The sequence below is a fragment of the Clupea harengus genome, chromosome 9 (genome assembly GCF_900700415.2).
Source record: "Clupea harengus chromosome 9, Ch_v2.0.2, whole genome shotgun sequence".
Taxonomy (NCBI): Eukaryota; Metazoa; Chordata; class Actinopteri; order Clupeiformes; family Clupeidae; genus Clupea; species Clupea harengus.
In genome coordinates, this window is record NC_045160.1 from 4,428,264 (window position 1) to 4,440,763 (window position 12,500).

A 12,500-nucleotide genomic window follows, 5' to 3' on the forward strand; every position below is an offset into this window, starting at 1 on the left:
AGAGTGAATGTGATTTATGTTTATGTATACGTGTGTTTTTTTGCGAAAAGGAAAAGATATCGACATTCCAAAAATGCATCATGCAGGCAGACGTCTTATCTCTTCTTTTCTCTCGTCTCTCCATTGCAAAGAATGTGCATATCACACATCGCTCTTATCAGCTTCTTATCAAAAATCAGACGTAATGTTCTGTATCAGTCACACACACAAACACACGCACACACACAGAAACACACACACAATCAACACCATGCTCTAAACAAAACACATTCTCCCATATACCCCAGAACTTCACACTCTGAAGCTCACCCCAAAATCATGTCCCTGCATGAACTCTTTACATGGATCTAGTCTGACATGAGTTGCATGCATGTGCCTAACTGTGGTGCCCAAGTGCTGGTGCTGATGGCGGCTTTGATGCCCCTCGCCACTATGGCACCAGTTTGTACCTTTCAACTTCAAAACACCTCCTGCATGTGTGATATTGCCCTCTCCTGATGCCCCATCAAAACAGATGCCCACAGCACCAGCACGCCAGGGCCTCGCTTCCCTCTCTGCTCCACCATGAGCCAGCAAACACCAGATACTACAGGGCCCCTCGACTGCGCCAGTCAACTCATCAACTGTACACGCCGTTCAGTCAGTCGAGGTCTGCGATGGGGATATGGGGATGACGAGGTTAGTCTGAACCACGGAACTGTTTGGGAGAGGTTCATCTCAGAATTGAAATAGTCTAAAAGGAACATGAAAACTTTTTCCTAATATGCGTATGGGAACCTGACTTTGCCTGCCAGAGATGGTCTGAGAATGGGCCCTAGCTGAATATGGTTTGCATGGCGTGACACAGGAAATCCCTCTCACACCAGAGGGGTACATGGTATGAATAAATGAATGAATGAATGAATGAATCAATCAATCAATCAATCAATCAATCAATCACAGTAATGAATATAATCTACTCGTTACAATTTACTCGTTATTTTGCCTTTAAGTAACCAGAATATGGAAGCCAATTTACTCGTTATTTTGCCTTTAAGTAACCAGAATAGAGAAGAGGAGGTTATTTGAGTCATTTCTAAAGCACCAACGACATGAGAGATTCAGCTCAAGAAATGTTATGTATGATGCACCATTTCACTATTAGTGTGCACACCAAGCACCAACACCAAGCACCAACACCAAGCCTCATCTCAGTGTCCGTAAGTTTATTTACTGCAGGCATTGTGATCGCGAAGAGATTGTGTCTCATTTCAAAAACCAGGGCTGACCACCGCACTCCCGGGAATCAACATCTATGTAGCGCCACCTCTAATGAATGAGCAAGCAACGTTTACTTACTTGAAATGACAGACAATTTCAGCTAGGACCTTTGAGCCGTGTCTTCGAAAGATTAACTGCTTCATATCAGTGCAAGTATGAGGATCAATATTACCTGGGCTACCTCTAAAGCTTTTGTGTTCATTACAATGTATCTCCGGTGGAGCTGAATAGAGACCTCCACCCTAGTGTCTTTTCCATAATTTCTTCTATTTTGGGAAATGTAGTTTGATTTATCCTAATACACACTCTGTAGTATGCTGTGAAATACTACAAGAAGCTGTTTGAGACAGTTGGTAAGCAGAACTATTATATAAAGGTCTGGCAGGGTCTGTTGTATGTGGGGGATTCGTTGCCATTTACACTTTAATTGAATGACGTCATAATCCATCCCTGACCCCTGACCCCGGCCAAGTTTTGTTTGTGTGATCCAATCACAGTGTCTCTTGGGCGTATTTACAACTGGTTAAAAAATGAGCCAAATACGATCTAACTATGATAAACAATGACCTCAATATCAAAATGGCCAAAGTCTCTAAATCTTCCTTCTCTTTCCAGGCCACCCTCTCCAAAGTACCATAGACACAACCAAGAATGGGCCCTGAGCCGTTTCCATGCAGCATAGTTTCTCACTTTGAGGCATTTTAGGAATACTAGGAAAGATTCAAACTACCACTGCAATCCGGGGAAGTCCAAATGAGATGGCATCATTCAGGTAATATATACACCAAACTGGTAATATATACACCAAACTGTACAGTTATCTAATAAAAGTCTCCAAGCCCTTTGACAAATGTTGCATCATTGAAAACATGAAAACATTGAAGGGCATGTGTCCATCAGAAATCCTGTGTCTGTACGTGTGTGTATATGTGTGTGTATATGTGTGTTTGACAGAAAGAGAGAGAGAGGAGGTGTACTACCTGTGTATTTACCACCACTTTTTGTCCATCAATATGCATCACCAAAAGCCACCTGCAAACAAACATCAGTTTTATTTACATTTCATATACTCCACTATAAAAGAGCAAAACATTTTACCCATAAGTGTGTGTGTGTGTGTGTGTGTGTGTGTGTGTGTGTGTGTGTGCGTGCGTGCGTGCGTGCGTGCGTGCGTGTGTGTGTGTGTGTGCGTGTGATTTCTCACCACAGCGGAAGGCTTAGCCAGGTGCGTGTCATCTCCGCCACGCGGGGCCTGTCCCACCTTCAGAACAGCCCTTGACCTCTGCAATGTCTCTGACTTTTGTGGACAAGGTTGAAGCTCCGCCTCTCCAGCTCCTGAGTGACAGCTCCACTCCTGCTGAAGGTAAACCGAATAGGGCATGGGAGGATGGACTGACTGACAGTGAGGGGACAGATGGACAGACAGATAGATGAATGAAATATATGCACAAACTATATATAAATATGAATGGATGAAATATATGCACAAACTATATATAAATATAAATGGAATGAAATATACACACAAACTGATGGACACTCATCTTTCCTACCCATCCTTCTCTGTCACACACACACACACACACACACAGACACAATAGATGACAGAAGTTCAGTGAACTGTGAAAAGGCCATTCCAGACCAGTTCTCACATCACTGCTGTGGACACTGGATATTCAGGACAGCTTGAATAAACGTCTGTGATCATTCACCTCTCAAATTTAGCTGACAAGCAAAAAAAGTCATAAATGAGTACACCACATGACTGCAGCTGTAACTGTGAGAGTATTGTCGTGAATAACCTGCTCAAGACGGCTACGGTATGAGTAGAGATAGGGACAGCTTGGGGCGTTCAGAACCAACAATCTTTAGGACTTAAACCAGAAAGAAAACGTTGACAATTACCACCGTGTCATTCCGTTACCAGGTGTGCCATTAACTTAACTATTACTGCACGGATGGTTGTAATTAGACGGTAATAATAAAAATTACACGGCCATTTCCAAGGCGCTTTTGACTTTCTGAGCCTGTATCTGGGAGAGGTTGCCAGAGGGACTACACTGAGTATATGGAACAGGGTTGTCTGTCTGCCCTGCACGACTGTATGAGTTTACACAGAGATCCAGCCCCATGGGCCAACAAGCGGCCAGATGTCGCACACGCACAAGAAAGCCCCTGCCCCTTGCGTCTGTCTGCGCGAGAGCCCGGACGCCAGCTTTAACGTTAAATTATTAAGATATTGCAATTCTGATTGACATAAGAAATTGACTGTCAGAAGCAATAACCAAAATCAAAACAGTAGTAGTTATAACATCGCTTTACATCACATCAGCAGTCGGTAGCATCACCTCATTCCCTTTTTTACATCAATGGTTTGGACTTGCAGGGGAAGGCAAGACCGAATAATAAAATGTGTTTCCCCGTAAGCCTACTCTATTCCTGGCTTGTGTAACCTGAATTTTAACCCTGAGTCATAGTTCACTAAACTTAATAAAACATTAGCTAAATAGAGGGTGAAAATGCGTGAAGCACAAACATATTAATACATGACTAAAGAACTTACACGAACAAAAATACTTCAATCAGGCTGGAGAAGCATCGTGAGAAAAGGCTAAAACCTGCTACTTCGTTACCGAACCCTCACAAGTTCAAGTCCGCTGGAGCGCCTGCTGCGCGCGTCAGCTTGTGGCGGATTCTGTTAAATCATGACTTAACCGAGTTAAAGGAGAACCGGAGGGCAAATGAAAAAGAAACACTCACCTGTGCGTGAAGACTGTTCCACTATAATGACTTCATAGCAATGTGGCGAATAAAACAAACAAATAGATGAAAACTACACACCGGAAAAAAACTTAAACAGAAACACAGCTAACTTTTAACAAGTGTCCGCTGGTAGAAGGATGGACTCTATGCACCTCTACTTGTGTTGGTGACGTAAAGACGCACGCTTCTCCAACACTTCACACAATTCACACTGCGCGTGACACGCTGAAAAGAATAACGTCGCTGACAGTGTACTGTCTCATATGGTCTGGAGTCTATGCTGTATGTTACGTTAGATGAGCATTGTGGCTCAGTTAATATTGCCGTGTAAGAGTCTTATTTCTGGCCATCTATTATATATATTACGGTATTATTCTATTCTGATACTGGGACGGACTCTGTGCGTCTTTCACCATACATCTTGTTTTGCTGCATGTAAACGACATTTCCGATGTTTTACGCAGATTTTCCCCTAAATTACCTACCTGGAGCAGGTAGACCGGAAAAGTTGCTCTGAAACCGTCGCTGGCTGTGTGCGCAGGTAAGACGCACAGGACTGCTATCCTGGACTGTGGATCTGTGACCCGGCAGAGTCCACCATCGCCGGGTGCCAGAAATCACTAACTGAAGGAAAGGAACTGGGTTAGAAAACGTCTCGGCAGTAGAAGCGATAACACTACAGCCTGTGCCAAATCGTTGTGGACCTACACCGGCGCACCCATGCGCCTGATTCTGAGCCCCTGCGCCCTATTGAGGGTGGCGCTGCTTGGGATCTTATTCTTTGGAATCATGGAGCCAGCGAGCACTGCAGGAGTGAGTATGCCACCTATTTAAACCTAACGTTAACCTGACGCGCTCTGCACATTACTGTTCTGTCAAATAATGTATACAAAGCATCGCGGATAGTCAGTAACCGTGGGGAGAGTTAGAGGATGTGAGGATGCTTTCAAGCCTAACCTTGTATACTGATACTCTGTCTCTTTGTATTTCATCCAAGCTATAATGAGCGGCGGTAGCCTTTCTTTAACCTACCCATCTTGCAAAACATTTAAACACAGGCTAGTGTATTGATATATAGATGTACATATTTGCTTGCCATTGGTAGGTTTATTTCGTAGAGTTTGATGTGGAATGAGATCTAACAGGGTTATCTGTTGTGGGTGCTATAACCGGGGGAAAAGTTGTGCGTCCAGATGTCAGGTGTGCAAGCAGGTCATTAACCAATGATACATCTTTATCACCAGAGGGGGCGCCTAGGAGCTGAACACCTTGAATGACATCAGAAGTGCATTTATCCCTCTTTTCTTTTCTTTTCTGTATTTGTTATACATTACTATACCAGAGGCCAGTGTGCATGTGTGAAGGGGGAGAGAGTGTAGGATTCTGAGTGAGAGGAATCCAACATGGTTGAAAGCAAAAGAGAGTTGCAGTGCATGTGAGGTCACCATAACCAAAACCTGGTGCAAAGTATAGATTTTTCATTTTAGATTGGGTGTCATTGTTTGGCTTCTTCTCAGAGAGCTGAAGACTTCTGTAGCGTGTCAGATGGGTCCGCTTCTAATCACTGATGCCCTAGAACATCAAATTGCGAATATATCAGTCATTCTGCCATCAAAGGTCCATCAAGACTCCAGTAATCTGCAAGAAGTTCTCGGTTCCAAATGCAGCCATCTTAAGAATCCCTCAAGGTCAGTCATGAGAAGGTCAAGGTCAGTCCTCTGATGTTCTGACTCTCCTTTCAACTCATTGTACCTGAACAAGCCAACAGGTATGGAAAGTGCAGTGTCCCTGTCCTGTGTAATTAAATGCTCAGAAGAGCAGCATAGTGGTATGAGTAAATCTGTCTCCTAAACCCCTCCAAGTCAGTACTAGGGATGAGGCCGGCATTCACCAGCCTTGTGAGGGGATGAAATCGACATCGTATTTGCAGTTCAAAGACTGCAATGGGCCCAGCTATAGCAAAGTCACAGGCATTGTTGAATACATAAAAAAAAAAAAACTCAGATGGTTCAATTTAGAGCAGCTCACGTCAATGGAACTAGACACACACCCACTTGCTCAAGTTTCTCTCTGACTCAGCAGTGGTCACTGGCGTAGTGATTATACATTTGAGCTGTGACACTGGCGGAGCCATGGTTTTCTCTTGAACCACTCTAGATCGAAGGAGTGTTTTTTGTCCTTTCCAGAATGAATGATGTTGAAATCCTCTGGCTGCTGTGGTCACAAACGTTTTAAATCAAAACTTTGCTCCAGTGGCAAGGTACTAAATTGAACTTTTATTCTCGACTTGATTCATTATATTGCCTTGCTATTAGTAGTGATTAGCATAACTGTGATGACTAACAATGGCTAGCTGTGTAGCAACACCTATACTTTAAACTACGTTTATTAAACATCTGTATTATTTGACTGTTATTTTTCATTAGCTGTGGGGCCAACATCTTCGTGTGTTTTTCATTCAGTTGCGGCAATCTCTTAAATCGCATCGTTGTTCTGTGTAGTGCATAGCTTTTTGTCCCCCGAGCAACATACATTCTGGTGCACAATTCCTCTCTCACTAATAAGTAACACGAGGAGTATATTATCAGGACTATGGGGATTTCCCTGAGGCAGACATGTGCCACCATGTGACATACCTTACCTATACATCTGCGGAAATGGTTTCTGACACAAATTGACACCACAGGATATAGAGAAGGACAATGACAGAGGACTGGAGCATAGATGTGGTTCATTGTTTTGGGTCAAAACATCCATGGTTTCTGCTTAGAAAAGGTATGCTAAACTGCGTTCGCTCACGTGGGTCTCGAGTAGCTAACAGAATGCAAATGAGTGTCTATAAAGGAGTTTGGGCCAACTATACTTGGGATTGCTCTGAGGACGATTCCCCGGTTCCCCGGAATGCCACCCTCGGACGTGAATAAAGATGGAACCTTTTGACTGTTTGACTGGTCTTTAAGGATTTTTACCACAGGATTGTCAGAGATGGGTACTTGCACTCCCTCTGTGTCCCTCACGCAACGATCACCTTCTAGACGGGTCTCTAACGCAGCCCTGTGTCTCTTCCCTGCACAGCTGAGAGCGACATATGTGCATGGGTGTCTGAACCAGGGGGTAGACCTCCTGACACAGGGGAATTCGCACTCATCAGAAGTCTCTCCACTGCGAGGTTGTCAAAATTATTTCGGGAACGGTACGGGGAATCTCACGCCAATCTATCCGCCACGCAAGAAAATGTGCAATGTTGGCTGTATTTTTTTATAACAAACTTCCCCTCTGGGGACGGGCGCGATGGCCCATACCCAAGCAGATCTTATTCCAAGGTGAGGGAGGGGAAGCTTGGTTCACAGAGATTGTGGAGCTGCTTTGTGGCGAGCACTGATTCCCCCTGTACTCTAATATGCAAAACCAGAGATTCTTCATCCCGGACCGGCACTGGAAATTGTGGGCCTTTCCCTTGAAGCAAATAAACTGGAGGTCTCGATCCAGCTGTTATTACCACATTTCAAGAGGTCTCAATCCAGCTGTTATTACCACTTTTCAAGAGGTCTCAATCCAGCTGTTATTACCACTTTTCAAGAGGTCTCAATCCAGCAGTTATTACAACTTTTCAAGATTGTAGGGCATCTTCCAATACAAGTTTATACAGACTTAAGTGGAAGAGATTTGAATTCTGGTGCTATACCAATTGCAGCTATTTTGTCTTTTCTGCAGGAACTGTTTGACGAGGGCCCATTCCACATCAAAGGGTTATCTAACGTCCATTTCAGCTTGTTATGTAGGTTTCAATGGTTTGTTGCCAGGTGCACATCCGTTGGCTACTGGTTTTCTAAGAGGAATACTGTGCCTCAGGCTGATCTTGTGGTCTTTATTCCCACAATGGGATCTCCCCCTGGTGCTGGAGGCTCACAGTGATCTGCCTTTTGAGTCCTTAGACGAAGTGGATGTGAAATTCCTCTCATAAGAAGTGTCACTGCTCTCACAGTGTCACTGCTTTTGGCTCTTGTGACAACTAAACAAGTGGGTGAACTGAACTGCTCGCACTCTCAGTGAGCCCCCTATACCCTCAGTTCACGGCAGACAATTCTAAGGTGCTTCTATGGGCTAACCCTGCTTTTGTTGCAAAAGTCGTGACTGCAGCTCACTCTACAGTGCATTGAGCTGGCTTTTTTCTGCCACCCACCGTTTTCTTCTGAGGAATGAAGATAGCACGCCTTATGTCCAGTATGGGCTTTACGTACTAACATGAACAGGACAGGGGATTTCAGATCATCTGACCAATTGTTTATATGCTTTGATCAGCCTGCACTGCGTTGGGGTTTGTCAAAGCAATGTCTTTCACACTGGATTGTGCAGGCCACAAAGGCCTCCTGCGAAACTAAAGGTGTCAGCTTGCCACAGGTGCACACCCACTCTACACGCAGTATTGCGACCTCTTGGGCATTATTTCATGGCTTAGACGTAAAACAGATCCAATTCTCATACATTCATGCCCTTTTATCGTTTGGATGTCAGCACTGGCATTTGCACAGTGTGCTTTGCGATCAGGTCCTTGTGGCAAGTAGGCTTGGTGTTTGCCGACAGGATTTCACTGAGCGGGAGGCAGATTTTTATTTAGAGAACTTCACATTCCAGGACCTTTTCTCACAAAGTGATCAAAGGAGAACGTCCGGTTTCCTTGAAACCTCGGTTCTCTGAGGGAATGGAGGAAGACACAGCTCATTGCAGAATGCAGGCTCATTCTGAAAGCAATTTGTTATGAAGGGGGCAAACATTGTTTTCTTTGAGCTAATGGTGTCTAATGGTCTTTTTAAGAAAGACCACAGAGACCATAGTTGTAGCCGAGTCCCCTGAAGATGAAAGAAATGGATTAATTTTCTAATGCTGTTTGTGCAGGAAGTTTTTAAATCTGGCTTTTCTGTTTAAGGCGATAAAAGGCTACTTTGGTTACTTCTTTGGTACTCCAGAAGACTCCGGAAGTCATGACTCTCTATTATGATTCAGAATTGCCTGAAGTTACAAAATAGTCCCTGCCCTCCAAGCATGATCTAAATCAAAGCTGCAAGATGCAAGACTTGCTAACCAAGCTAGTGCTACCCAATGGTATGTAGACAAACCTCTCCACAAATTATTCCTCTTCCTCTTCCTCTTCCTCTTCCTGCTCTACTGAGCCCATCAACAGCGCATTGATTCAAATTTGAATCACTTACTGGGGACCCAATCTCTAATTCTGAGTCTCTGATTGGTTAAAGGGCAAGGTTCACTGTGAAGCTCAACATTGGAGTTTGCCCAGACTATTTAGTAGCCTGTCTTAAAGAGGCCTTGGGGGGCATGTGTTCACTTCAAGCTATGCCAAAACATCCCATTTTGAACACAGCGTTGCATATGTTGTAGCTTCTGCAATTTCCCCAGGAAGTTTTAGTCAGCTGTACAATCTATCTAAACATATCTATGGTCTACTGTGACCAAAGCTAGCTGTGCAAAATCCAAGAGCCACAATAATTAGGGACAGCTATCAGCTCTCAGAGATATCAATGTACACTATGTTAAAAGACAATGGACTCAAATGTATGTGACTTTAGCTCATGTAACAACCTCTAGATTAAGTTCTATCTCCTCACATTATCTCCTTTGAAAATTAAATTAGCATGACATGATCTAAACCACACATTACAATCTTCTCTTCTTTTCTCTTCTCTTATCTCACACAAATATACTTGTTGTGACTGGGCTTGAAGAACTGACTTCCCTCTGCTATTGTGGACCTGTGTGCCACATGGCTCACTCATTGTGGTGTATGCTCAACTGAAGCCATTTTATAGCCAAACAGTCAGACCAGGCTGAACAAAGCCCATTAAAGACCTCATAAGTGCTCAGTAGATGACAATGTCTGGTGAATGCACCAGTACAAAACAGTACAAAGGATGTGTCCATGGAAAACAGACACAGATACAGTATATGAAAACATGAAATGATATGTAAAGTTTTGCTGCGCTCAGATGTGTCTGTAGGCCCTTCTGCATTCTTCACAGAAGGGCCTACAGACACATCTGAGCGCAGCAAGGAGACAAAGCAGAGACACAGGATAAGACAGGATGTTGAAGGGTGGGCATGGGGTCTAGCTCTCACCCAATTAACATGCACCCTCTTTGACAGAGGAGCCCCTTCTGAATTGGCTGCCATAAAAGCAGGAGACTGCTACTGAGGCATGTGTGTGTGTGTGTGTGTGTGTGTGTGTGTGTGTGTGTGTGTGTGTGTGTGTGTGTGTGTGTGTGTGTGTGTGTGTGTGTGTGTGTGTGTGCGTGTGTTAACATGCGGTGGTGTGGAGCGTGGAGGGGGTTATATGGCCTCATGAGACAGTAATCCATAAATGCCCTACTTTAGTGGGCCTTCAGCCGAAGAGGAGAAAGCATCGTGTAAAGTTCGTCTGAGACCGAGATTCCAGAGCTGATCTCCTAGACTGCATTAAGTTACCTGTGGTATTTCTCCCTCACTCACTCGCTCTCTCTCTCTCTCTCCCCCCCTTACTCGTTTCGACTATTTGTTAAACACTCTTGATCTACTCGTGTGCAGATGAACTAATTAGGCTGCTGTTTGTTAATGACAAACACACACACACACACATACACAAACACAAACACAGCAGACATCTGTCTAAAAGTGTTCTGTTGTGAAGGACTTTTTTTGCCTGCATTTATGTTTTGTTTAAAAGTGAATGTGTATCTTCACATACATCAGTGATGTGAGTTTGGTGCACGTGTATGTTTTAGGCTCTGAATGTTAACATCCATGTTTGTGTCTGACACTAGTAAGAGTCGAGTTTTGTTCATTCCCATCATTTTGCCGAAGGTCACCCTTCTCAAAGGTCAAAGGCAAGAGCGTCTTTCCCATGGGGTCACTCTCTCTCTCTCTCGCTCTCTCTCTCTCTCTCTCTCTCTCTCTCTCGCTCTCTCTCTCTTTGTGTGTTTGTGTATATGTGTGTGTTTTAGAGATTGTTATCTGTGGCAGACATCTGTTAGAAGCTAACCTGCAGGCTCAGTCATGTTTTCCATCGCAAACTGAAAAACCTGGGTCAGACTGTCCCTATACTTGTGTATACAACCAAACACACACGGGCACAGACACACACACACACACACACACACAAAAACAGACAGACACACACTCACAGACACACACACATGTCACACACAATGAAAACAAGGATCAATCCACTAATGTGCCATTTGGGTACAGAGAACCGTCATGAAGACCAGCAACAATGCAAGGACTGAAGAACCAGTCTCAAAGAAGGACCAGTTTAACAATATGACTTGTCATCCAGGACCAGTGGAACAGCAGGAATAGGATAGATGAGCATTGCTTTCCCCATACATTAGAAGACGCCCCTGGAGCTCCAGGGCAGCAGAACCCATAAACACTGTGAAGCAAGAGGAATGCCTGACCAACTGGACAACACACCAGCAGGAGAGAACAGTATGATAGATGAGACCATCCCAGAAACCGTCAGGGACAACAGATAGCCATGAAAGGCCAAGAAGCCTTTAGATCATTCAGACGTTATTATTTTCACCAGATAGCAGGCGGTTTGGGTTCTCCACACAGATTTGGGGCCCTTTGTAGTTTAGGGTCCCCTTGGTTTTGGATCCCTTGGTTGTGTGTGTGTGTGTGTGTGTGTGTGTGTGTGTGTGTGTGTGTGTGTGTGTGTGTGTGTGTGTGTGTGTGTGTGTGTGTGTGTGTGTGTGTGTGTGTGTGCGCGTGCATGTGTGTTGATCTGTGATGATTTGTTCGGTGTCTTCCGGAAATGTCAGAAATATTGCAAAAACTTCAGGAATGTCCAAAAGGAAATCAGATTCTGAATATCAGCCCTATGGCTAAGGATGCAATCGCACTCGGAGGGATGCAGAAAGAGGTGAAAAGAAAAGGAATAAGACGAAGACATGAACATAGAGACACACCACGCATGCACAGACACACACACACACACACACACACACACACACACACACACACACACACACACAGACACACAAAGAGAGAGAGAGAGAGAGAGAAAGTTACTAAACCGTTATTGACTCATTAGTATTATGTTGTAAGTCATATAGAAGCTGGATGGATATTTCTTACTGTGGTAATTGCTTTAGACATCTTCCTCATGCCATCTTCTTGATACATGCTTACACACACACACACACACACACACCCCCCCCCACACACACACACCTATAAATACATATACAAACTATTTCCTGATTTCCCCTCAGACACCTATACAGCCAACTTTCCCTGTCCCTATGACTCTCTTACTCACACTCACACACACACTCACACACACACACACACACACTGCAGTGGTTGCCTTGTTGCCACAGGCTCCTGTATGGGGAGCTTTGCTGGTCTGGGACTGTGATTTTGACCTAAGCCCCCTGGCCCTAGCACTCCATCCACACACAAACCCACAAACACACACACAACAC

General features: G+C 44.2%; 1 protein-coding gene across 1 annotated transcript in view; it reads right to left on the minus strand.

Moving 5' to 3' along the window:
* LOC116221918 (collagen alpha-6(IV) chain-like) overlaps positions 1-4,829 on the minus strand; it is a 21,762-nt gene extending 16,933 nt beyond the window's left edge. Inside the window, exons 1-3 of the mRNA XM_031574121.1 lie at positions 4,021-4,829; positions 2,465-2,614; positions 2,241-2,292 (exon numbers count right to left, since the gene is read on the minus strand). Of these exons, the coding sequence (XP_031429981.1) occupies positions 2,241-2,292; positions 2,465-2,496 (84 nt within the window). The 5' untranslated portion in view covers positions 2,497-2,614; positions 4,021-4,829. The remainder of the gene's footprint in view (positions 1-2,240; positions 2,293-2,464; positions 2,615-4,020) is intronic.
* Positions 4,830-12,500: the final 7,671 nt, after the last annotated feature.